At 42.1% G+C, this 18,941-nt stretch overlaps 1 protein-coding gene across 2 annotated transcripts in view; it reads left to right on the top strand.

Moving 5' to 3' along the window:
• The window catches only part of LOC106609934 (catenin alpha-2), a 756,904-nt gene extending 738,232 nt beyond the window's left edge, over positions 1–18,672 (top strand). For both annotated transcript variants that reach the window (XM_045722643.1, XM_045722644.1), the window contains exons 17-18: positions 14,081–14,215; positions 17,366–18,672. In XM_045722643.1, the coding sequence (XP_045578599.1) occupies positions 14,081–14,215; positions 17,366–17,653 (423 nt within the window). In that variant the 3' untranslated portion in view covers positions 17,654–18,672. The remainder of the gene's footprint in view (positions 1–14,080; positions 14,216–17,365) is intronic.
• Positions 18,673–18,941: the final 269 nt, after the last annotated feature.

Genomic DNA, 18,941 nt, shown 5'->3' with positions numbered 1-18,941 from the left:
GGAAACACCGTACACCTGGCGACCGTGTCAGCGTGCACTGTGCCCGGCCCGCCACAGGAGTCGCTAGTGCGCAATGGGACAAGGACATCCCTGCCGGCCAAACCCTCCCCTAACTCGGACAACGCTGGGCTAATTGTGCACCGCCCCATTGGTCTCCCGGTCGCGGCCGGCTGCGACAGAGCCTGGACTCCAACCCAGAATCCCTAGTGGCACAGCTAGCACTGCGATGCAGTGCCTTAGACCACTGCGCCACTCGGGAGGCCTGCCTCTTCATTTTTCATCCGTCTTGAATAAGCTATGAGAATTAGCCTCATGAAGCCTCATGCACAAAGTCTTGATTCATTAGGACTCCGTGCTCTTCTTCCTGGTGCTGTTGTCATAACTACTGTGTGTTTTACTCAGGGAAAGCTGCGCTATCACAATCAGTCTGATGACATTCAAATTATGAGGATGTTAGTGCAGCAGTGGTGTCTGGTGGCACGTTATATCAGAGGATGACTATTCCAGCCATAGTAATGGCTGGAATAGAATAAATGGAATAGTATTAAACACATGGTTTCCTTGTGTTTGACACCATTTCATTCACTCCATATTATTAGCCGTCATCTCCTCACCAGTATCCTCTGTAGTGCAGTGTGTTTCTGAGCCTGGCTTGAGTCTTGGAGTGTGTGTGTGTGTGTGTGTGTGTGTGTGTGTGTGTGTGTGTGTGTGTGTGTGTGTGTGTGTGTGTGTGTGTGTGTGTGTGCCATATTTGAAAAACACACAGAGCTCCTGGCTATAGTGTGTTGTTGAACCGTAGCCACCGTTCGCTCTGCAATCAGGGCTGGGTGGGAGTCAGGCGGTGAATATCTGTCATATAGCAAATCACTGGCAGCCTACCCTCGGACTGAATCAACAAACGCTGAAACTGAGCAGGTGGCTTGCCATTTTTAATTCCGCCTTTAAACGATTCTTTGACTGGTGTTTGCTGAATATTCACAGCCTTCTGCTGCCCTCCTCTCATGCTAGATGATGAGTGTGCATGTGAAATGGCACCCTATTTCTTACAGTAGTGTACTACTTTGACTAGATCTTTATGGGAGCCCATCAGGCTCTGTTCAAAAGTAGTGCACTATATAGGGACTAGGGTGCCATTTTGGATGAATCCTCATTCTGCAATGTGATGCTGCTCAAAAAGAGGGGCCTGATTTTCTCCCAATTTAAACAGGGATTTGTTTTAAGAGTATTTGTGTGAGGAGCAATGCGAAACACGCGTCATCCATGCACAACATACCGTAAATGGGTATTAAAAAATTCAAACATTTAAGAGTTTGCTTTTATCATCGAATAGAAAGACTATTTGATCTTGTATTTCTTTGGCAAGCCACTGTATTTTTAGATGTAATCTAATTCCAAAAAAGCTAATATTTCCTACGACAAATAACTGTCATACTTTTTATGCCTTATTTTTCAAGAGGACAATTATTTTGCATTCACACCTTGCTGAACCGTTAACCTGTGGCTGACAGACGCAGTCAGGCGTGTCAGGGAGATTGAAGCGTGTGTGTGTGTGTGTGTGTGTGTGTGTGTGTGTGTGTGAGTGAGTGAGTGAGTGAGTGAGTGAGTGAGTGAGTGAGTGAGTGAGTGAGTGAGTGAGTGAGTGAGTGAGTGAGTGAGTGAGTGAGTGAGTGTGTGTGTGTGTGTGTGAGTGTGTGTGTGAGTGAGTGAGTGAGTGAGTGAGTGAGTGAGTGAGTGAGTGAGTGAGTGAGATTGAAGCTTTGCGGTACTACAGTAGAACAGGTCTCTCAAGTAGCAACCCTTGTTGCAACGCTCCACATCAAACCCTATTAAAGAGCATGGTAAGAGCAGTCTGTCAGTCTGACTGTTCTGCGGATGGATAGGAGATTGAGGGGGAGGTGTGTGTTTGTGCCCGGTTATGTGTGTGAGTCTGTGTCTGTATGTGTGTGAGAAAGAGAGGGGGGTAAGAGTCTTAAAGGGAAATTTCACTGCTGTTCTATTTCACTATATATGTCTATTAATATATTATTAACATATCATACTGTACAGTGGTTCCTTGCGGGCTGCTGCAGCATTCTATGGCACGTTATTTAATTGTCAGCCATTTTTGAATTATCAGAAAAAAAATTGTCCACCTTCTTTGAAGGAGCCTTTGAAAAGTCTTTCATATTGGCATTACCAGAGAATATAAAACCTTTTTGTAATAACATAGTACATGGGATTGAATTTAAGAAATTTGGCTTAATAAATGTGATTAATATTATGGTGTTTCTATTCCGAGAAAAACGAAACCCTCAGGGTTTCTGTTAGGATGGAATGGACAATATGGCGCTGTACAACGTGACGGTCGGGAGTAGGCTACAGCATAAGAGGATTCTAAATTGTTTGCCTTCATTAGCCTGTTGGGGCTAGGGGGCAGTATTGAGAATTTGGAAAAAAATATGTGCCCATTTTTAACTGCCTCCTACACCAACTCAGAAGCTAGGATATGCATATTATTAACAGATTTGGATAGAAAACACTCTGAATTTTCTAAAACTGTTTGAATGGTGTCTGTAAGTATAACAAATCTCATATGGCAGGCAAAAACCTGAGAAAAATACAAGCAGGAAATGAAAATATTGTGGCTGTACTATTTGAGTCATTGCTAATAGAACACACAGTGACAAAGGATTCATTTTGCACTTCCTACGGCTTCCACTAGATGTCAACGATTTTTATAAAGTTGTTTGAAGCGTCTATGATGAACAGAGACCGGATGACAAGGAAGGGAAGTTGACGTCCCTGGGATGTCGTCACTTCATTATTGCGCGCACATGCGCGTTCATGTGAGATGAGACTTTGTATTTCAAACGTTTATCAAGACACAGGAGAGGTCCTGTTGAAATATTTATCCGTTTCACGTTCTCAAGGCCCTAAAGATTGATGCTAAACAACGTTTGACATGTTTGAACGAACGTAAATAGATTTTTTTTAACTTTTCGTCATGACTTCCCCCCCCGCCCTACATTTTGAGGAGCCTACTGAACGCGCTAACAAAATGGAACAACTTGGAGTTATTTGGACATAAATTATGAACTTTGTCGAAAGAAACAACATTTGTTGTGGACCTGGGATTCCTGGAAGTGCCTTCTGATGTAGATAATCAAATGTAAGGGAATATTTACAATAGTATTATTGATATTAGATGGTTCCAAGATGGTGCTAATCTGTATAGCCTAGCCTATTGTTCTTAGCATAGCACCCCGTTTATTGCAAAGTGTGATTTCCCAGTAAAGTTATTTTGAAATCTGGCAATGCGGTAGCATTTACGAGATGTTAATCTATAATTCTTTGAATGACAATATTATAATTTACCAATGTTTTCGAATTTGTAATTTTGTAAATTGTAACGCTGTTCACCGGAAGCATTTGAGGGGGAAAAAAATCTGAATTTCACCGCCACTGTAAAATGCTGTTTTTGGATATAAATATGAACTTGATGGAACAAAAAATGCATGTATTGTCTAACATAATGTCCTAGGAGTGTCATCTGATGAAGATTGTCAAAGGTTAGTGCATTATTTTAGCTGGTTTTCTGCTTTTGGTGACGCCTGTCTTTGAATTGACAAAACATTACACCCAGCTATTTTCAATGTACTCTCCTAACATAACCTAACTTTATGCTTTCGCAGTAAAGCCTCTTTGAAATCGGACAATGTGGTTGGATTTAGGAGATGTTTATCTTTCAAATGGTGAAAAATAGTTGATTGTTTGAGAAATTGAAATTATTAGATTCTTGCAGTTTTGAATTTCCCGCCATGGTATCTTGTCAATAAATCCCGGTACCGGGATCAGAGCGGGAAGGGGTCCTCTAGAGGTTAGACAACTTTGTTCCAATATTTCTGTAATTCAGTGATATTTATTCCCATAGTAATTCGTTATGGATCCATAACTAAATCAACATCTGCATTTTGAAAGAGTATTTTTATCATTATTTTATTAACGAAAGCATAAAGATCCTGATGAAGAAATACAGTACTGTACAGTAAATGCTTTTACATTTGGATAATAAAGCATTTAAAGCATTTTGAAGATATAAGCCACCTGCATTTGTTTATTAGGCTACTGTGCAGTCTGACAAGTAAACATAGCCTACAATACATACTGTAGTAAACATGGGAAAGTGCCTAATTCCTTGTGAAAAATCAATAACACTTTTTCCCCTTTCCACTTGTTAAAGATTCCAATTGATAAAGTGCTTTTAGCCACAATCGGCCCAAACCTCAATTAATAAATTTAGGCACAGTCGATAGCGTGCTGGACTTCGGGCTAGAATGTTGAGGGTTCGAAACCTGCTCCCTGCTTGTTTCATTACATTATTATGCCGGTCTCAGAGCAAATAGCCTGGATTGTTACTCTCATCTCATTCCTTGCCCTCTTCCACGCGTCATTCTCCGCCTGAGTGGCTCGCGTGTGGGCGTGCTGGCAGGATATGGCATCACCTTTGGTTGTGCGTCAAGAATTCAGCATAGCACGTTTGTATGAAGGTCTGGTTATTCACAGGCAAATAGTAATATGCTCTAAACCACTCTGGTGACAAACAAACTTTGCTGCCCTGTTTTCAATCGTCCACATGGCTGGGAGAACCTCCTCAGATTAATTCAGATTAAGGGAGTTAGATATGCATGAGGAGGTGTAGTGTAGTGTAGTGTTTTTTTCTGTATATATGAATTACAAATCAGCCTTTACTTATGTTTCTGGTCTATTGCATAGTTACAATGTGTAATCATTGATGTCCCAGGAGCAGGAGTGGTAAACACTGTTAAAGTGTATAATTGTAATACATACATGCAGACACAGCATCATTCAAATAATGGAGTTTGATACACCTGGTATTAGATATGACTGAAAGAAAACTTGCTAAATACCGATTTTCGTAAATGTACTTTATGATAAAAAAATATGCACAATTGTTTGTCTCTACATGAACTAACATATTCCTGTCAATTCTACATTTTTTGCTTGACTCGTTATGACATTACTACTTACATTTGCTTCCACCGTAATGTTTTGTCAGCAATCTTTTCTGAAGAAAGTCACCAGCGACAGGTGGCTCGCGTCAAATTCGTCAGTGGAACCACTCGATATGATTAGTCATATAAAACCTTGGGACCCAAATGCATAATGAGTGCTCTAACTCCAACTTGCGGTGGTCTGGAGCAATGAAGCCATGACACTGGGTACCTCTAAGTCCCGCGGTGTAAGCTCGCAAATTTTAAAGGAGGAACCACTGTATGTGTCATAAAGTTGGCTAGCTTGGCTTGTAGTGGTACTTGCAAGCTCTGATATTGGCCGAATCGATCACCAAATTGTACTGTACTGAACAACACGTGTAAAACGAGGGCTTATATAGCTAGCTAGCTACCGACAGCAAAACAACTTCATCGTTTGTCATCTACCCTCCTAAGTCCTGGTCCAGCTGGTCTAAGCTACCGCCACTGCTTGCTGGTCTCGCAATTATTTTTCTCACTGTCTCAATGTGTATTCCCGATCAAATAAATAGGACTGTATGTTCCTACAGTTGAAGTCAGAAGTTTACATACACCTTAGCCAAATACATTTAAACTCAGTTTTTCACAATTCCTGACATTTAATCCTTGAAAAAATTCCCTGTCTTAGGTCAGTTAGGATCACCACTTTATTTTAAGAATGTGAAATATCAGAATAATAGTAGAGAGAATTATTTATTTCAGCAGGTCAAAAGTTTACATACACTCAATTAGTATTTGGTAGCATTGCCTTTAAATTGTTTAACTTGGGTCAAACGTTTTGGGTAGCCTTCCACAAGCTTCCCACAATAAGTTGGGTGAATTTTGGCCCATTCCTCCTGACAGAGCTGGTGTAACTGAGTCAGGTTTGTAGGCCTCCTTGCTCACACACGCTTTTTCAGTTCTGCCCGCACATTTTCTATAGGATTGAGGTCAGGGCTTTGTGATGGCCACTCCAATACCTTGACTTTGTTGTCCTTCAGCCATTTTGCCACAACTTTGGAAGTATGCTTGGTGTCATTGTCCATTTGGAAGACCCATTTGTGACCAAGCTTTAACTGCCTGTCTTGAGATGTTGCTTCAATATATCCACATAATTTTCCTCCCTCAAGATGCCATCTATTTTGTGAAGTGCACCAGTCACTCCTGCAGCAAAGCACCCCCACAACATGATGCTGCCACCCCCGCGCTTCACGGTTGGAATGGTGTTCTAAGGCTTGCAAGCCTCCCCCTTTTTTCCTCCAAACATAACGATGGTCATTATGGTCAAACAGTTCTATTTTTGTTTCATCAGACCAGTGGACATTTCTCCAAAAAGAACGATCTTTGTCCCCATGTGCAGTTTAAAACCGTAGTCTGGCTTTTTACGGCGGCTTTGGAGCAGTGGCTTCTTCCTTGCTGAGCGGCCTTTCAGGTTATGTCGATATAGGACTCGTTTTACTGTGGATATAGATACTTTTGTACCTGTTTCCTCCAGCATCTTCACAAGGTCCTTTGCTGTTGTTCTGGGATTGTTTTGCACTTCTCGCACCAAAGTACGTTCATCTCTAGGAGACAGAACGCGTCTCCTTCCTGAGCGTTATGACAGCTGCGTGGTCCCATGGTGTTTATACTTGCGTACTATTGTTTGTACAGATGAACGTGGTACCTTCAGGCATTTGGAAATTTCTCCCAAGGATGAACCAGACTTGTGGAGGTCTACAATTTTTTTCTGAGGTCTTGGCTGATTTCTTTAGATTTTCCTATGATGTCAAGCAAATAGGCACTGAGTTTGAAGGTTGGCCTTGAAATACATCCACAGGTACACCTCCAATTGACTGAAATGATGTCAATTAGACTATCAAGTGCTTCTAATGCCATGACATAATTTTCTGGAATTTTCCAAGCTATTTAAAGGCACAGTCAACTTAGTGTATGTAAAGTTCTGACCCACTGGAATTGTGATACAGTGAGTTATAAGTGAAATAATCTGTCTGTAAACAATTGTTGGAAAAATTACTTGTGTCATGCACAAAGTAGATGTCCTAACCTAGTTTGTTAACAAGAAATTTGTAGAGTGGTTGAAAAACGAGTTTTAATGACTCCAACCTAAGTGTATGTTAATTTCCGACTTCAACTGTATGTAAAATAACATTATGATTATTTTTTTTAATCCAGCTGTTCTTGGAAAGATGAAGCAGAAGCAGCCATTGTAGCTAATTATTTAGCAATCTTAGACAGTGCACGGTAACATAGCTCCGGTGAACCTGCAAACTATTACAGTACCTCACCCATTTTGAAAAGCCTGCCTTCGAGGGTGGGAACAAGGAAATATGCCTCTCAGATAGAAACATCATTGAGACTAGTCCAATGGCTCTATTTAGCAAGGACAGCCATATCTACTCGGTGCTAGCTTTTTACAATAATTGCTACAAAACATGACTCATTCATTTTTTGATCAGACAGCAGGTTCAATCAACCAATGACGACATTACTTGAACTCTCCCAACTATGGTGCATAATTATGTCTGAATCACCTTGCATCACTCATAATTTTGTCTGAAACACCTTTCATCACTCATAATTATGTCTGAAACACCTTTCATCACTCATAATTATGTCTGAAACACCTTTCATCACTCATAATTATGTCTGAAACACCTTTCATTACTCATAATTATGTCTGAATCACCTTTCATCACTCATAATTATGTAAGTAGACTGGAAAAACACCCCAAATAGTGTCAAGCGTAGCGGTGACATTTCCCTTTAAATATTCTGCTCAGAGCAGCACTTTGCCCCCTAGAGGCAGCTCGCTCCATTTCACCACAGAGTAAAGAGTCGGATGGACGGGGCCTCTTTCTCCTCTCCTTCTATCCTCATCTCTTACTATTCTTCTTTTGGTGTCATTTCTTTCTAGTCTTCATCTGCTTATTTCTCTCTCTCTCTCGTTCTCTCACTCTTTACTCTCTCTGTCTTCTAAGCCCTCTATCTTGTCCTCTCTCTTTCTTTCTCCAATGAGGGTTTTCTTAAAACATAAATCCCACTGCGTCCAGCAGCTCAGGCCTATGCATAGTCCAGGGAAACTTGACAAACGTTCTACCCTCTGGTAACCCGCTGTGCTACTGCCTACCATAGAGATGGGAGGACAATGATTCTATCCAAAATGCAACCCTAATCCCTATTTAGTGCACTACATTCGACTAGGGCCCATAGGGTTATGGTCAAAGGAAGGGAACTATATAGGGAATAGGGTGCCATTTAGGATGTATTCTTGGTCAGGTGGGGTTGAAGAGAACTCAAAGCATGATCATTTACCAGGACCCCCTGCCAGACGCCTTAAATGGCCATTGTCAGGAGAACAAGGAATCACAGAGAGATGGGGGCATCGGAGTTAAAAGTAGTGCACTGTGTAGGGAATAGGGAAGCATTTGGGGGTGCAGATTAGGACCGTACTGACATTGATTATAATATGTATGTAAAACGTAGTTATTCATATTTGCATTGCCGCTCTATCCATGTATTTATTATAGAATACTTAGAATGCGTCCCTATGGGCCCTGGTTTTCATGTAATGCACTATATAGGGAATAGGGTGCCATTTGTGAAGCATCCAGAATCATGGGCAGAGCTGTTTTTATCTACAAGCCTGATTAAAAATGCAACAAGCCATCGATATAGAGGTGTGATTTAGTGATGCCTTTTCTGTGTGTGTGTGTGTGTGTGTGTGTGTGTGTGTGTGTGTGTGTGTGTGTGTGTGTGTGTGTGTGTGTGTGTGTGTGTGTGTGTGTTCTGACAGAGCTTTGGCCCCTGGTTTAATAACATAAGTCTTGCTGCTGAGTCACCCATGCAGAGCAGCTGATTCATTTCAGGTCCAATTATGTAAAAACAAAATGGCTTCTTCCTCCCTCTTGAAAGTTTTCCACAAGCCTTGAATCCAAATTGAATATCGCGCCATTGATCAGTTTTGTTTCCAAGCTAGAATTCCACTCTGACTAGAGAAGGATGAAGGGAAGAAGAGAGGAATTCTAGCCGGCAATACAAACTGAATATCGCTCAGTTTCACTACGTTCAGTTTAGATTCCAGGGTAGAATTCCTCTTTGTTAGGAAGGTTTGGAAAGAGAGAAATTCCATCCTGAAACCCAAATTAAATATCACTGTTTCACAATATTTAGTTTGGATTACAGGCTAGAATTCCTCCTCCCCTAGTCAGTGACAGGAAAAGAGAGCGAGTGAGTAAGAGGGAGGGAGAGAGAGAATAAAGCTGCCTGCTTTCCTTGGCGGCCTTGGCAAGGTAATGGCCCGTACTGTTTATTTACATCAGGAGGGAATCTGCTGAGGAGGCGGCCTATTAGTCAGGGAACCATATTGTCATCTGCCTGCCTGAACCAGGCTGGCCAGGAGCAGGGGAGAAACTAGTGGGTTTCTGGTGTGATGGAGAAAGGGGGTTGTGTGTGTGTGTTTCTAAGTGTTTATATACTGTGTGTGTGCGTGTGCGTGTGCGCGTGCGTGTGCGTGTGTGTGGTAATGCTAGCCGGTGGTGGTGGGTGCAGTAATCATGTCCTAGGAGCTGCTCCCACTGTCTGCCTCACTGGCTGCACGATCTGCATGCAGCACTGCATGAACCCAGCTTTAAGGGGGCATTACTGCGTGTGTGTTTGATGATCCATTGTGTTTGTTGAAGCTGACCCGCCTGAGATAATTAAAGTAACCGTTCCATGAAAATAACAATTTTAAAAACTCATTCTGTTTGATCATACCCAAATAATGTTGATGACTTATCCTACTTGTAGTTGTGGCCAAAGTATATTAGAGAAGAAAAAAATCCACTGTAAAACTCCATCTCAAACTTGTTTTTGAACGGTTTTAAAAAGCTCTTTGCTTGGATAATGGCATCATCCTCTTTGGCTGAGACAGGCCAGTGTGTAATTGGTCCAGCAGTTTTTTCCAAGTTCTCTGGTGGGGAGACATGGCCGTGTCCAAAACCCCACCCGTACAACATACTTAGTATTCAGTTGATGTACTCATTGTCGCATAGTATTTAGCATGTACCGTTTAGTAAAAAGTATGCAGTATGCAACGCAGTAGCAGGTATGTAGGTGGGTTTTTCTAAATTCAACAGACATGCATCACATTAACCAGCCTGATAATAGCTCATTTACAATTTGTTTATTTATCTAAACTCAAGCTGGTTGTAGGCAGACTATCACATTCAACCTATACCTTAGCCGGTATAGCCCACCTATCCTATTTAAAAAGGACTGAAGACAGAAACAGATCATTTGGCTCCATTTTAACATATTTATTAGTAAAACCAAAGTTCTGAAACATATATAAATTAAATCAAACAGACTAGTACGTATACCAAAACCTTTCAAATGTTTAAATTAAAAGGCTGTTGCACAGAAATGTGGACAGTCGGGTGCATCGCAAATTCAGAACCCAATAAATTAAGGAGCTGATCATTGGGAATGAGATCAGAATGACTGCTAAGGCTTGAATCATACATTTAAATAGGTAGCCTAGCCTACAGAACAATCTGTTCAAATCAAAAGGCCTGATTTACATGACATCAATAACGCAGCCACATCCTAAGTCCCCCGGAACTTAAATGCTGGTTAAGTATTTATTTTAAAAGCTCTGACAAAGGCCAAGAGAACAAGAAACCCTATTCAATGACAACTTATTTTTCAAAGATGTAGCCTACGATGCAATATTTTAAGGAGAACAAAAACGACTCAGCCTACAGTTCAACATCAATGAAGGAGCTTCTCTATTCGGCATCGTCCCAATTAAGTAGCCTAGTTTTGTTTAGCTACCTGAAGAGAACTAGGGCCTATCACTCGCAGTTCACCTCTTCCAATACATTGTGGAAAAGTCTGCTCAAATTCTACTAGATAAAGAGCCAAAATGAGTATAACATCCTGGCTTTTAAACCATACTCGATGTGAAAAAAAATCACGTACTATAAAACATTCTATTTTTGCATACTGAGAATGTGTCATGAGCGATTGTGTTGTTTTGTGTTATTGGTTCATTTCGGTAGCACAGACCCCATCTGATTATCAGCTGTTGTCAAAGCCGAAATGAGCATGACATCCAGGCATTTAAAGTATACTTGATTTTTGAAATGTCACATACTATACAACTCGATTATTTTCACACTCAAATGGCCTATTATTTAGGACGCAAGTATGGGTAGTCGGACACGGCCACGAGCTCAGGAAGGCACAGCACACTTACTGCACCCAAGCAAGCTAGCTAGCAAGCCAAGCAATCCACAGCTTAGCCAACAAGAAAGCAAGTCAAAGCAAATCCTCCACACAACAACCATCTCGCCTTGCCCTTCTATTTTAAATCCTGTGGTTGAAGTTCAAAGTTTTATGTCAAGAGGAAACCTAGTTAGCTGTTGTTGACTGATAAAGGTAGCAGCTGAGCTGCCAATGTATATATATATATATATATATATATATATATATATTTTATTTTACCAATATACGCTAACAGGCCAAGCAGGGTCACTTGAGAAAATCTGCTTTTTAACATCCTTAATTACATTTTAATCCATTTTAGGTCATATTTCAAAATAAATCTGGAACACTGGACAGATATATTAAACGACTACTGTGTCCATTTGTGTATTTATACAAACTGTTATAGCATTGGTTATAATATCCCTGATCAATGTGATCTGCACATTGACACAGTACCAGTACTGAGTATGCAGGCCATGGATGAACTGGAACATTTTCAGCTTCCAGGAATTGTGTACAGTTCCTTGAGACATGGGGCCATGTATCATCATGCTGAAACATGAGGTGATGCCGGCGGATGAATGACACAACAATGGGCCTCAGGATCTCGTCACGTTATCTCTGTGCATTCCAATTTCCATCGATAAATTGTGTTAGTTGTCCGTGGCTTATGTCTGCTCACAACATTGGAGGTGGCTTATGGTAGAGAAATGAACATAAAATTCTCTGGAAACAACTCTGGTGGATATTACTGCAGTCAGCATGCCAATTGCATGCTCCCTCAAAATCTGTGGCATTGTGTGTGATAAAACTGCACATTTTGGGTGGCCTTTTATTGTACCCTACACAAGGTGGACCTGTGTAATGATCATTCTGTTTCATCAGCTTCTTGATATGCCACACCTGTCAGGTGGATGGATTTTCTTGGCAAAGAAGAAATGCTCACTAACAGGGATGGAAACAAATTTGTGCACAAAATTTGAGAGAAATAAGCTTTTTGTGAGGATAGAACATTTCTGGGATCTTTTATTTAATTTCATGAAACATGGGACCAACACTTTACATGTCGTGTTTATATTTTTGTTCAGTGTATAATGTGAACAAAAGGGTGCTTCCCAAAATGCACCCTATTTCCTATACAGTGTACTATTGACCAGAGCCCTGGTTAAAAGTAGTGCACTATTAGTGTCCTATGCAGGGAATATGGTGCCATTTGAGACACAGACACAAAGCATGTATTTGACTGTGCATCTGTGACCATTTAGATTATTTATTTTTTTTACCCCCAATTTCATGGTATCCAATTGGTAGTTACAGTCTTGTCTCATCACTGCAACTCCCGTACGGACTTGGGAGAGGTGAAGGTCAAGAGCCGTGCATCCTCCGAAACACAACCCAACCAAGCTACACTGCTTCTTGACACAATGGCCACTTAACCCGGAAGCCAGCCGCACCAATGTGTCGGAGGAAACACTGTACACCTGGCGACCGTGTCAGCATGCACTGCGCCCGGCCCGCCACAGGAGTTGCTAGTGCGCGATGGGACAAGGAGATCCCTGCCAGCCAAACCCTCCCCTAATCCGGACGACGCTGGGCCAATTGTGCTCCACCCCATGGGTCTCTCCTGGTTGCAGCCGGCTGCAACAGAGCCTGGACTCCAACCCAGAATCTCTAGTGTCACAGCTAGCACTGTGATGCAGTGCCTTAGACCACTGCGCCACTCGGGAGGCATCTGTGACCATTAGTGCTGCAACACGAGTACTTCGAGTCCATCGATACTAGTCTGCCTCACACCCTTACTTACTTACTTACTCAGTGTAGGCGAACAAGCACACTAAAGCACAATTAAACTGTCAAAAAAAAACAAGTGTGGAAAGGAAACACATTGGAACAATCTAAGCACGGCATTCGCCACTCGAGGGCAATAGGTAGAGATGGGTCGTGTTCATGAAGAAAATGGAACGAAACAGGGAGGGACTACTGAATAAGAAATGCAAATGTTCATCTTCCATTGCAAAATGTTTGAAAACGTTGCATGCCCTAATTAACATGGTCCCTTAGCTAGCTCGTTCGGCCCCTTAACTTGGCTGTCCCAATGTATCCTAGCCCCCCTAAAGACAAGGAAGTGAGCCCTGTGTGAATTCTTCGCTTAACTTCGACTCTAGACGAGCTGCCTGAATGTTCTAGTTAGGTCCATTTACTATTAATGGTTTGGAAAAAGGTTCCTGTAGAAAGCGGTGCCCGGGAGCGTTTTAAAAGCAAAGTAGCGAAAGCACCGTTCTTTCTTTACCCACCAGGAAACTTGTGGACCGTAGCAATTTTTGCAGCATGATGTCCAGAATATATTACAGCTACTTTGTGTGCATTTAACAAGTGGGTCTGAAAAGTCTCCCTCTCTGTGGCTGTGCCTCAAATGGCACCCTATTCCCAAATGGTCCCGTGGGATCTGGTGTAAAGAAGTGCACTAAATAGTGAATACGGTGCCATTAGGGATGCAGATTTTTCTCTCTGGTGTTGTTTTTACCTCAGTATATACTAGAGGTAGACTCATATGGCTTCTCAGAATAGAGGGCCGGAAAAGGACTTACTAATTGACTAATCGGACACTACTATTTCGATGATTGGTTGTTTTTGTCCTGTAGGAATGAATACAGTAGAGAAATGACATGCCATTAGGAAAAAAATTGAGCACAACCGTTTTATAAACTACTTCTGACGTACAAAACAAGACTATTTCTTAACCCTGCTTTAAACATTTTTTAAGCTATTTTCCCTGTTTTTAAACTAATTTTATCATCATGTTTGTGTGCATGTCTTAGTGCCCTGACTCAGCCTGCAAGCAGGACCTGCTGGCTTACCTGCAGAGAATCGCCCTGTACTGCCACCAGCTCAACATCTGTAGCAAGGTCAAGGCCGAGGTCCAGAACCTGGGAGGAGAGCTCATCGTCTCTGGGGTAAGTCTCACCACACAACACTCTCACATGGTACAGTCAAGGCCCAGGGTCTCTGTCAATAGTTGTATTCAGGTGCATAAAGCACTGGTGAGCAGCAATATTCTGTGTGTGGGCCTCATTCCTTTATCTCAGTAGTTAAAGGGACCTTCCCTAGGCTTCCTCCCTCCTTATTTCTTCCAATTCCTCTCAAAGAGCATTGGAGGAGGAGTTCTGAGGGAGAAACTTGGATCCTCTCCTCCAATGCGTTTTGAGAGGAATTGAGGAAACAACAACAGAGGAAGCAAGGATTTGAAAGCTAATTATATTTTCAGACAGCCCTAGTCTGTTCTCCATCAGCGCTTGTTTAAAAACACAGGACAGATGATGGCAGCGTTATGGTGGATACTAACTACTGAACTGGTTAGACGCATCTCAGTTTCAACTTTAAATGGTATTTTAAGCTAGCGCTGAACAGGTGGAAATGAATTGCATGTCCGGTCTCAAATCAGCCCATATAGACCCTTCTATGCACTTGTGGGGTGAATCTCAATAATGTCACTTGGCATCCTTCACTTGTCTTGATCGAGAGGGGAAACAAAGCCATTTGATACTGTTGATATACACCCCATTTATAGGAAATGTTATGGCGTTTTGGAAAGGACTTTATATCCTTAGGCTCTAGTCTAGATTGCTGGCTGCCAAAGGCCACCTGTCAGAGAGACTCAGATTCCAGGAATTCTCTTTGATCTTTTACCCTATAACTTTACATTACTTAACAATATAACATTTCAAAATTATTACCCCATAAATGTGGCAATATTGTCTAATGGCAGTATAAACTTTCATGGATACTATTGTAGTAATGCTTGCTATATGAGCAACGTGAAATGTCCCACCAATCAACACTATTGGTGCGGGGGGGGGGTGAGGGGGATTTCCCAGTTGTCTTGAAAGCACCATGACCATCAGAAGCATGTACCATCAGTCCAGTAAAATAAAAAAGCTATTATTTGCAAATCACCATCACCATGCGCAATGCCAAGTGTCGGCTGGAGTGGGGTAAAGCTCGAAGCCATTGGACTCTGCAACAGTGGAAACACGTTCTCTGTAGTGATGAATCACGCTTCACCATCTGGCAGTCCGACGGACGAATCTGGGTTTGGCGGATGCCATGAGAACGCTACCTGCCCAAATGCATAGTGCTAACTGTAAAGTTTGGTGGAGGAGGAATAATGGTCTGGGGCTGTTTTTCATGGTTTGGGCTAGGTCCCTTAGTTCCAGTGAAGGGAAATCTTAACGCTACATCATACAGTACAATGACATTCTAGACGATTCTGCGCTTCCAACTTTGTGTCAACAATTTGGGGAAGGCCCTTTCCTGTTTCAGCATGACAATGCCCCCGTGCACAAAGCGAGGTCCATACAGAAATGGTTTGTCGAGATCGGTGTGAAAGAACTTGTCTGGCCTGCACAGAGCCCTGACCTCAACTCCATCAAACATCTTTGGGATGAATTGGAATACCGCCTGCAAGCCAGGCCTAATCGCCCAACATCAATGCTCAACCTTACTAATGCTATGTGGCTGAATGGAAGTCCCTGCAGCAAAGTTCGAACATCTAGTGGAAAGACTTCCTAGAAAAGTGGAGGCTGTTTTAGCAGCAAAGGGGCGACCAACTCTATATGATTTTGGAATTAAATGTTCGACGAGTAGCTGCCCACATACTTTTGGTCATGTAGTGTATCTTCGCGCACGTCCCCCCATTAAACAGGCTCACTAAATTCTCGGAATTGTGCAATTCATTAATTGTAAAATGTCCCCTATTATCTGTTAAAATATACCCCCTATTCTGATTGGCTTATTATGGCTAGAAACACTCAGGTCCTCGAGTAACACTCCTCTCGATCATTGTCTGGCAAAACTCTCGTTCTCTTCCCCTTCGCAGTGCCAGCCCCAACCCAGGGAGTCCTCAACACAACTGACAATTAAGCGTTGAAAAACATCACCGTCGCTACACGACACCCACTTTTTTTTCAGACACTTCTTAATTAGCAGTTGGTGGAGGTCAGGTGTACCTCTCTCCCTGCGTTTGTTTGGCTGACATTTCGAGGCTGCGGCCGGCCCCCCTACCCCCTTGCCCCCCAACCCGAGAAGGGAGTCAACCGCTAGATTTAATTGGCTCCGAACTCCAGCTGGTCACTATAAAAAGGTTAGCAGCACGGTGGGTGCCCCCGATACCCCGAATTATGCTTAAATTATCCAGTTATATGCAGTAATTTAGTCCCAACAGATAAGCTGAAACTCTATGGGCACTGTGTTCACTATAACAGGCTCTGGTCGAAGGTAGTGCGCTATATAGGGAATAGGGTGCCATTTGTGACGCAACCATATTCTTTTGGACACCGCTTTCTCTTAATGAGGCTGTCATATCAGGAGATGTGTTGGAGGTAGAGCCGTCACTCTGAACCCGTCTAGCTTCTCAGGGCTCTGATAAGACGAGTGTGGGACCTTCTATCGCCCTGCGGGGGAGATCAGAGAGAGAGCTCACCTCTGTACTGTAAGAACCGTTCGCTCGATAAAGCCTTCTTCATTGAGAGATCTTTGCCGCAGGCAGTTCTTGTTACCTTGCAGCGTGACATTGGGTGTCTAAAAGACTGTCTGTCTAAGAAAGGGTTACATCTCAATACTCTTTCTTTGAAGAAACAACAGATCGCCAATTGGTTGGATAGTATTAATGCTTACACCTGCCCAATAGATCTGCTTCATTGAGGTCCTGAAAGATATCCAATTGGTTGGATTATTGCTTACACCTATTCAATCACTTAGATCTTCCTTCTCAACTCTCCTTCTTCTCACCTCTTCCTCCCCTCTCTTCTCACCGCTTACCCTCCTCATGGGGTTTGCAGAATGTTTTATGTGCAGTTGATGATGCAGGTTTGCAGTTGACCTAACCATTGCTTCAATTGCAGGTGTTATATATGTGACAGTATATATGTGATTTTTAATATGTCCATTAAATGTATAATTCTGACCTAGTAAAATAAGTTCCTATGTAACTACAATGTTGTTACTACAGTTAATACTATGTAGTGAAATAGGTATAAGGGCAACGTAAGATATAGTGTTAGTATAAAGATTTGAACATCTAAGATATCCTCTGTCTCTCTCCGTAGCTGGACAGCGCCACCTCCCTGATCCAGGCGGCCAAGAACTTGATGAACGCTGTGGTGCTCACAGTCAAGGCCAGCTACGTGGCGTCCACCAAGTACGCCAAGGTGTACGGTGCCGCCGCCGTCAACTCACCTGTGGTCAGCTGGCGCATGAAGGCGCCTGAGAAGAAGCCCTTGGTGAAGCGGGAGAAGCCTGAGGAATGTCAGACGCGCGTTCGACGGGGCTCGCAGAAGAAGCACATCTCGCCCGTCCAGGCCCTCAGCGAGTTCAAGGCCATGGACTCCTTCTAAAGATGTCCGCCGCCACGACATATGTCACTGAAACCAAGAAAAACAACACCGACAACGAGAAGTTTAAGAAAACTCACTTCTTTCTTTGTGTTAATTTGTTTCTTTTCGGTGAGAGGAGTTATACTGATAATAACAACGCCTACTTTCTCCCTTTTGAGTGAAGGGTTGATGAAAAAACCTACCTGCAGGACTTTGCCAACCCACCACCTGTACTGAACTACAGCTCCCATGAACACTTTGGGCTTCTCGGCCAATGAGGAGCCAGCGCGCTCCCACCCATATTTATTACTATTATAACTATTGAAGCTTAACCGTGTGAGAGCCAAATGTGTGACACTAAAAACAAAAACTTACTCAAAAAAGGGAGATAAAAATTTTAAAAGAAAACATATCAGAAGAGCGGCACTTAAATGACTAAATGGCCATCAATATTATTGCTATATCATTACTATCGTGGTACTGACTGGCTGCTCGTACACACATTAACTGCCTGAATGGAAATGATGAATGGCGCAGTAGTGAAATCACTGTAATAAGAGGATTGATCTATCGAGGTTGATAAACTTTGGGCGGCATTTTCGTGGTGCAAAAAGAGCACAGGTTTCTGCAAAAATGACTGTAAACCTCTATATAAATCGGGCAGGGAAATTTCATTTGAAACTTTTCTTCAACAATGTGCATTATAAGGAGGCGATTTAACTAGAGTTTAGTTTACTGAGTAATGCATGAAGTCACCTCCTCATAACACATTGATGAAACGTTTCAACTTAAAATCACACTGCCTGATTATGAAGAGGTTTACAGTATTTCCCCCACAGATCTGTGCTTTTTTTTGTACAACACAAATGTCAATATTCCCATCCTAACTTAATATCTTGTATTTTTCCCCGGTTTGAATGTTACCTTACCTGTAGAGCTAGGAATAACTTATGTTTAAGGTAACTGAAAGTGTTTGGCATCCAAGTAATTTGTTTCCTTGTTTCTTCCCGACCCTTAACGGTGTTCCTGAACGATGCACACACTTTATGGTCCTATGGTATTGCCTTTTTAAAAATCAATTTCTCATGATGATATCACTAACTATATCGCAGCCTGATTGGATTATTGTGTAGAGTGTAATAGTAGACACAGAGAGGTATGACTAGTTGTGGTTTCCTCAGAGAATATTTGGCTGCGTTTAGATAGGCAGCCCAATTCAGATTTTTTTTTTTACTAATTTGTCTTTTAATCAGTCAGTTCAGCTCTGAAAAAGATCTGATGTGATTGGTCAAAAGTTAAATTAGTGGGG

This window comes from Salmo salar, chromosome ssa08, assembly GCF_905237065.1.
Source record: "Salmo salar chromosome ssa08, Ssal_v3.1, whole genome shotgun sequence".
NCBI classification, from domain to species: domain Eukaryota; kingdom Metazoa; phylum Chordata; class Actinopteri; order Salmoniformes; family Salmonidae; genus Salmo; species Salmo salar.
This window is presented reverse-complemented; position numbering and strand designations above follow the sequence as displayed.